At 42.3% G+C, this 6,732-nt stretch overlaps 1 protein-coding gene across 1 annotated transcript; it reads left to right on the forward strand.

The window, feature by feature from the left end:
• The first annotated feature begins 277 nt into the window (after positions 1–277).
• LOC130222783 (gastrula zinc finger protein XlCGF8.2DB-like) lies at positions 278–6,429 on the forward strand. The gene is made up of 2 exons (XM_056455329.1): positions 278–427; positions 4,760–6,429. The coding sequence occupies exons 1-2, from the start codon at positions 343–345 to the stop codon at positions 5,665–5,667; spliced, it is 993 nt and encodes a 330-aa protein (XP_056311304.1). The 5' UTR covers positions 278–342; the 3' UTR covers positions 5,668–6,429.
• Positions 6,430–6,732: the final 303 nt, after the last annotated feature.

Consider the following 6,732-nt stretch of genomic DNA (forward strand, 5'->3'; position numbering starts at 1 on the left):
AGATAGATATTTATTTATTTTTTGGCCCTAAAACAATTCTTTAAAAGGCTTGAAAGGGTTTATTTTGGAGCAAAAGTTTAATCAAACTAAACGTGGGTAAACTTACCTGGGTAAAAACCCAACTTGTTTTGTGCAACAGGCCTGTGATATAAGGCCATTCTTTCTCCCTCAGTCTGACTCCCTCAGTAGTGCACTGAATAGTGAATTAGAGAACTGATTGAGACGCAGATTGAGTGTAGATTTCTTTATTTCTGTTCATTGTTCTCATTTTAAACAGGATAAAGTGTCCAAACACTGAGGGAAACTCCTGCGGAAGCGACTGATCTCCACACTGTTATAAAGATGGCGTTTATTAAAGAGGAGAGTGAAGACCTGAAGATTGAAGAAACATTCAGTGTCAAACTTGAAGATCCGCAGGAACAAACAGGTTAATTTTCTTTCTCACAGATTAACTCGCACATTCGAATAAATGTCTGCATTTACGGCATGCCACATGGTAAATTGGGAAAAATCAGTCGATTCCTAAATTCCTGAGCATTATACTTAAAATAACTCAACCTGGGACACAGGAACAGCCGAGTGTGAAAATATTTGCAGATGTTTTATCATTCACTCATTTTCCTTCATCTTAGTCCCTTATTTATATTGGTTCTCCACAGCGGAATGAACCGCCAACTATTCCAGCATATGTTTTAGACAGCGGATGCCCTTCCAGCCACGACCAAGTACACTCTTTCATTTACACACGCATTCATACACTACGGCCATTTTAGTTCCTTCAATTCAATTGTACCCAGGGGCATAGCAACCAGGGGGGATCCGTCCCCCTCACTTTTAGAGACAGACCCTTTAGAAACAGGTGAATAATAACTATATAAACCTATAAACTCATACAGCTGTCCCCCCACTTTTAAAATGTCCGCTATGCCCCTGCCTGTACCACATATCTTTGGACTGTGGGGGAAACCGGAGCACCCGGAGGAAACCCAGCTAGCCCAGCCGGGACTCGAACCAGCGACCTTCCTGCTGTGAGGCGACAGTGCTAACCACTGAGCCACCGTGCCGCCTGTTTTGCAAATCCAAATCACAATCCAGTATCACAGTCGTAAAGACTAGAGATGTGCATGTCTTGTCGAGTAAACCGTACAGCCTCTACTAGTCAACACTGAAAAGAAATAGAATACAGGAGATACAATTATCCAGATCACCATCATTTTAATGTTACATTTAACATAACATGTTACATATGTTATATAAACATATGCTGGATAAGTTGGTGGTTCATTCCACTGTGGCAACCCCTGATGAATAAAGGGACTAAGCCGAAGGAAAATGACTGAATTCATCATAAAAAATCAAGGTAAAAATAATAAAGGTGATCCATTTTTTAACCGAGCATCTGAGGAAACTTTTTTTAACATCTTTACCTCAGACTGTTTTATTCTCGAACAGAACGAAGCGATTTTTAATACTAGGAAAAATATCTAAGTGATGGTGAAGTGACAGAACTGGTGTCGGTGCTCCGGGATCACTGACTAAAGTACAAAGCCTATTAAGGAGTGTCAATATTTTAAGGAACAAAAATATTAATGTGATAAGAAGATATCTTAGAATGCACAACCTGCTTTTTCCACATTGTTTAAACTGCAAGAATAGCTGTCTTCCTGTTTGTTGGCACGCTGACAGTGTCACAAGTCACTTAGGCTGACGAGATGTACATGTGTGTGAAATAGGCTGCACTGTAGGCCTTCCCAATGACCCTCTAGCTGGGCTTAATTTCTGCCGGAATAAGCCGCATCCGGCACCTCATTTTACCGATCCCCCTTTTCACACGCACCCCTGCTCTTGTTGTTAACTTCAATTTCTGTCAACTGTCAATTTCAATTTCACGTCAACTGTCAATTTCAATCACGTCAAGCAGTGTGTGCAGGGCCGGTGGGCGCATACAGATTTTTTTGTTAGTTTTGACTGAAGTTGATTTCAAATGCAATGAATCTGTTCGTATAAATCTTGTTGTAACTGTGCTCATAATTTTTGGTGGGTGCTCCTAAATTTTGGCTGGTGTGCCTACATTTTTTAAGTTAGGAACACCGGTGCTACCAAGCCAAAAGGTTAATTTCGAGCCCTGCCCTCCATAAGAAACTTAGTTCGAACCTAATGGCTGTAGATTCCAACATGCGATGGCGCAGTGGGTAGCGCTGAGGTAGCAAGTAGGTCGCTGGTTCGAGCCTAGGAGGGGTCAGTTGGCATTTCTGCGTGGAGCTTGCAAGTTCTCCCTGTGTTGGCGTGGGTTTCCTCCGGGTGCTCCGTTTTCCCCCACAGTCCAAACACATGCGCTATAGAGGAATTGAATACACTAAATTGGCCATAGTGTATGTGTGTGAATGAAAGTGTATGGGTGTTTCCCAGTGATGGGTTGCAGGTGGAAGGGCATCCGCTGCGTAAAACATATGCTAGATAAGTTAGCGGTTCATTCCACTGTGGCGATCTCTAATTAATAAAGGGACTAAGGGGCTTGGGCTCTCTAAACCCATGTAATTGCCATACCAGTAACAACTAACAGTAATGGACTCCTCTATAAAAACATAGTCCATGACAAAAGGAGAGGTCCCAATACTGAGCCCTGTGGCACTCCATAATTTTGCTCGTTGAATCGATGGTCTTGTTTTCTCTTTTTTATTTAATTTTTTTATAATTATTTTTAGGGGGTTTCACCTTTAATTAGGATAGGACACTGGAGGTTACAGACAGGAAAGTATTCACCTTATTCTCCACGTACAAGTAGGCGCAGCCATTTGAATCATTTTGGGTCGAGACTTCCGGTCTCATTCACTTCCATTCATTTTTAAACGTTAAAAACAGCTCGTTTTGCTGCTTAGTGTTGCAAACTGATATATTCTTATTATATTATTCTACTTTGTCTGTGTAGTCATGCAAACATTTGTTTGTAGAGTAAGTAGTTTGAACGTTTTCTGCCGTTTATTATTCCTAGTCATTTCTCCATTGGCAGCTGAATCGGAAGTTCTAAAACAATCGCTAAAACGTGCGCACTTCCTCATTGAAAAATAAGGTCAATAGGGAACAGAGAGAGGGGAAGCATCTGCAAAGAACCTTGAGCCAGGATTCAAACTCTGGTCACTGTGAGCACCACGGTGCTAAATGTCGGCGCACCAACCAGTCTATTGGTGCTGACCACACTTTTGTATTTTATTATACAAAGAAAGTGGTTGTGGCCTCGTAAGAACAATGATGGTGCTCGTACGCAAACGACAACACAAATATCACATTATCGAAGATTATAGACCAATAGTTTTCTGATGCTTTAATAGCAAGAGAAAAGGGATGAAACGGCACTTGTAGATTGGGTGCTGATCTATAATAAACCAGTTATCCTGTGTCAGGAGGTAAGCAGTTTGGGAAACTATCAGCGAGTTTAAAATATTAAGACGTTCTGAGATTACATGTAACTCCTCTTTCATTATCTTAGGCCCCGTTTACACTGCCAGTTAAATGTGACCCGATTCAGATTTTTTGCTCATATGTGACACAAATCGGATCTGTTCTATGACCGTGTAAACACGAAAAGAACGCATGCATTCGGATATTCAGAGATCGGTTTCAGGCCTCCTTCATATGTGGAAATAAATCATATATAAATCGTATATGTGACAATGCGACTATCATGTAAAAAGGCAGATCGGATTTATTGAGGCATTCTGTTTTGTACGTCATTAAACTTGCGACAATGTGGAACTTCTCAGCGGTTTAATGATGTAGAAGGAAGTGTGTGTGGAGAGGCCGATGCTATAAACAACAACAACCATACCTGCCAACATTAGGTGAGGTGCAGAGAGTGGCATGCTGGAAATTACGAATTTGTCGACCAATGTTAGCGATCCAGGGGTGTTATAGACTGTACCAAAAAGCTGAGGAGTGGGGGGAGGGGGGTTAATTCCAGGAGTTTTCGGGAGACAGAACAAAACAGGAGACGGGTCTGAAATACGGGAGACTCCCGGGAAAAACGGGAGTGTTGGCAGGTATGACAACAACAGAGGTTTATGCTAATGCCAAACAGATGTGCCAATGTGCCAGTCTGCACCTGTTGCTAGCCACCAGAGCGCAACCCCGATGCGCATCTCCAAAGGGATGACCCAACGAAACGATCGTAGGACAAGTATGTGGACAAGCTTTGGCACAGCATATCAAATGTTGGTTTGATCATCCTAAAATTTCGGACCCACTGGTCCTCATTAAAGCCTGCCACAATTTACTTCCACCAGACCTGAGATCTCTCTCATACCCACAGATTCCTCTGAATGGTGGAGGACATATATAAACCAGATGTGTAAGCTGCGATGACGGCCCTTTCCCTTCTCATCCGCCACCCGCCTCAAAATCATTTTAAAGTTGGGCGAACTTCGCATATTTCGCTGAGCTAAAAGCAAGGCAGTTTTTTTCCATCGTGGCTAGTGTGGCGCAGATGCTAGAACCTTGCCTTTACACATGTGCAACATTGTAAATTGTATGGCAAGTGTAAACATAAGAATCAGATATGGGTCACAATTAAAAGAACAAGTAAACGGACAGCCAAAAAAATGAGATATGGGCAACAAATCAGAATTGGGCATCAAGACCTGACAGTGTAAACGTGACCTTAGTGCTTTTAAGATTTCACATGTTGTTGCACGAATTGCTTTTAGTGTTGTCTTTTTTTGTGCCGTTGATACTGAAATTCACTTGTATTTCTTCCTCTCTTTAGAGCTGATGGTGCTGAAAGAAGAGACTCAAGAACTGAATGAAATGGAAGAGGAAGATCAGTTTGAGAAACACCAAGAGTTAATGACTGATGAAATATCTACTAAGACAGAAAACACTTTGTCATGTAAAAAAGCTCAGAAGACAAGGTCTAACGGTTGCTTTACCTGCTGTAAATGCGGGGAAAGATTCACTAGTAAATTAAAACTTGAATCCCACATGAAAACTCACAAAAGAGAATCGACACCTTGCACTTGTCCTCAATGCGGAAAGAGCTTTACTCAGAAACATCACCTTAAAGTCCACATGAGAATTCACACTGGAGAGAAGCCTTACATTTGCCAACAGTGTGGAAAGAGATTCAATCAGTCGCAGACCCTTAAAATTCACGTTACAATTCACACAGGAGAGAAGCCTTACACCTGTACTCAGTGTGGAAAGAGCTTCAGTCAGAAGTCAAACCTTGACATCCACATGAGGATTCACACCGGAGAGAAGCCGTTCGCCTGCCAACACTGTGGGATGAGATTCCGGCAATTGCAAGTCCTTAAAGAGCACGTTACCGTTCACACCGGAGAGAAGCCTTTCACCTGCCCTCAGTGCCAGAAGAGTTTCCGATTAAAACAAGCACTTGAGATACACATGAGAATTCACACCGGAGAGAAACCATTCTCGTGCCAACAGTGCGGAAGGAGTTTTTCTCAAATACAAAGCATTAAACACCACATGAAAACTCACACCGGAGAGAAACCTTACAATTGCCAACAGTGCGGGAAACACTTTACACGTAAAACATCCCTTAACGCTCACATGAACAGTCACACTGGAGAGAGGCAGTTCAGTTGTGGTCAGTGTGGAAAGAGTTTCGCTCGTAAATATACTCTTAGTAAGCATATGAGGATGCACTCATAGGAGAAATGTTTTATATGCTATGATTGCGGAAAGAGTTTCAGTCATAAAACGAGCTTCAACACTCACAAGAGGCTCCACGCTGAAGAACAGACACAGGAACTTTGCTCAAGTTCAATTTGAGATTAAAAAACTAAACCAGCAGACTGTTAATGTTCATGTAAGGCCCTGTCCACACATTTCATTTTTATGAAATCAGCCTCTTCTACTTTTTAAAAATTGGTCCACAAGAAAACACACAAAAAACATTCTAATGGTGCGTTCACACCAGACGCGGATGAGAAGCTTCAATCGTAAGCGATTTACATGTTAAGTCAATTGAAAAATGTGATCAGACATCCTGCAGCGCGATTCATGCGAATGAGGTGATGCGAATTGAGCACTTTGGGTCCTTGACGCGATTAGCATGATTTGTATGAATTTGGACATTCGCGCTGCCTTAACCAATCAGGAGCTTGCTCTTGTAGGGGCGTGATTATGACGTAGCGCCTGTTGTTAGAGTCTTGAGGGGAAATCCTCCTGCTGACATTGGACAACAGCTTATCAAACTGGGACCAGCTCTGTTGGAAGAACCAATAAAAGCCTTCGTTATCCAGCTGCAACTTCTGGAGGAGTTTAGGAACTCGCAGAGCTGGTTGCACCTCTGATAGGTCCATATCTGGAGCTAAACAAAAAAATTACGCTATTTTCAGCCTTTATCGACCACATAAAGCACATCTACTCTCTTGATCATAGGTCTCAAACTGGATTCCTGGAGGGCCGCAGCTCTGCACAGTTTTGCTCCAGTCCTAATCAAACATAGCTGATCCAAATAATCCATGTGTTCAAGACTACTAGTGTCTAGTAGACTTGAACACCTTGATTAGTTGGATCAGCTGTGTTTGATTAGGGTTGGAGCAAAACTGTGCAGAGCTGCGGCCCTCCAGGAATCCAGTTTGAGACCTGTGCTCTTGATCAAATCAACCATTACAAAACTGGAGTCACCAGGCAGACAGACGCCCCTCCCATTACGCAAATCCACATCTATTGAGAAGTGAATTCCATGTGTGAATGAAGCAAGTGAACGTA

Source organism: Danio aesculapii, chromosome 4 (genome assembly GCF_903798145.1).
Source record: "Danio aesculapii chromosome 4, fDanAes4.1, whole genome shotgun sequence".
Classification (NCBI taxonomy): Eukaryota; Metazoa; Chordata; class Actinopteri; order Cypriniformes; family Danionidae; genus Danio; species Danio aesculapii.

Coding starts and splice junctions, on each gene's coding strand:
- LOC130222783 (XM_056455329.1), top strand. CDS start 343: ATGGCGTTTATTAAAGAGGAGAGTGAAGACCTGAAGATTGAAGAAACA. Junction 428..4,759: donor AGATCCGCAGGAACAAACAG/GTTAATTTTCTT, acceptor TCCTCTCTTTAG/AGCTGATGGTGCTGAAAGAA.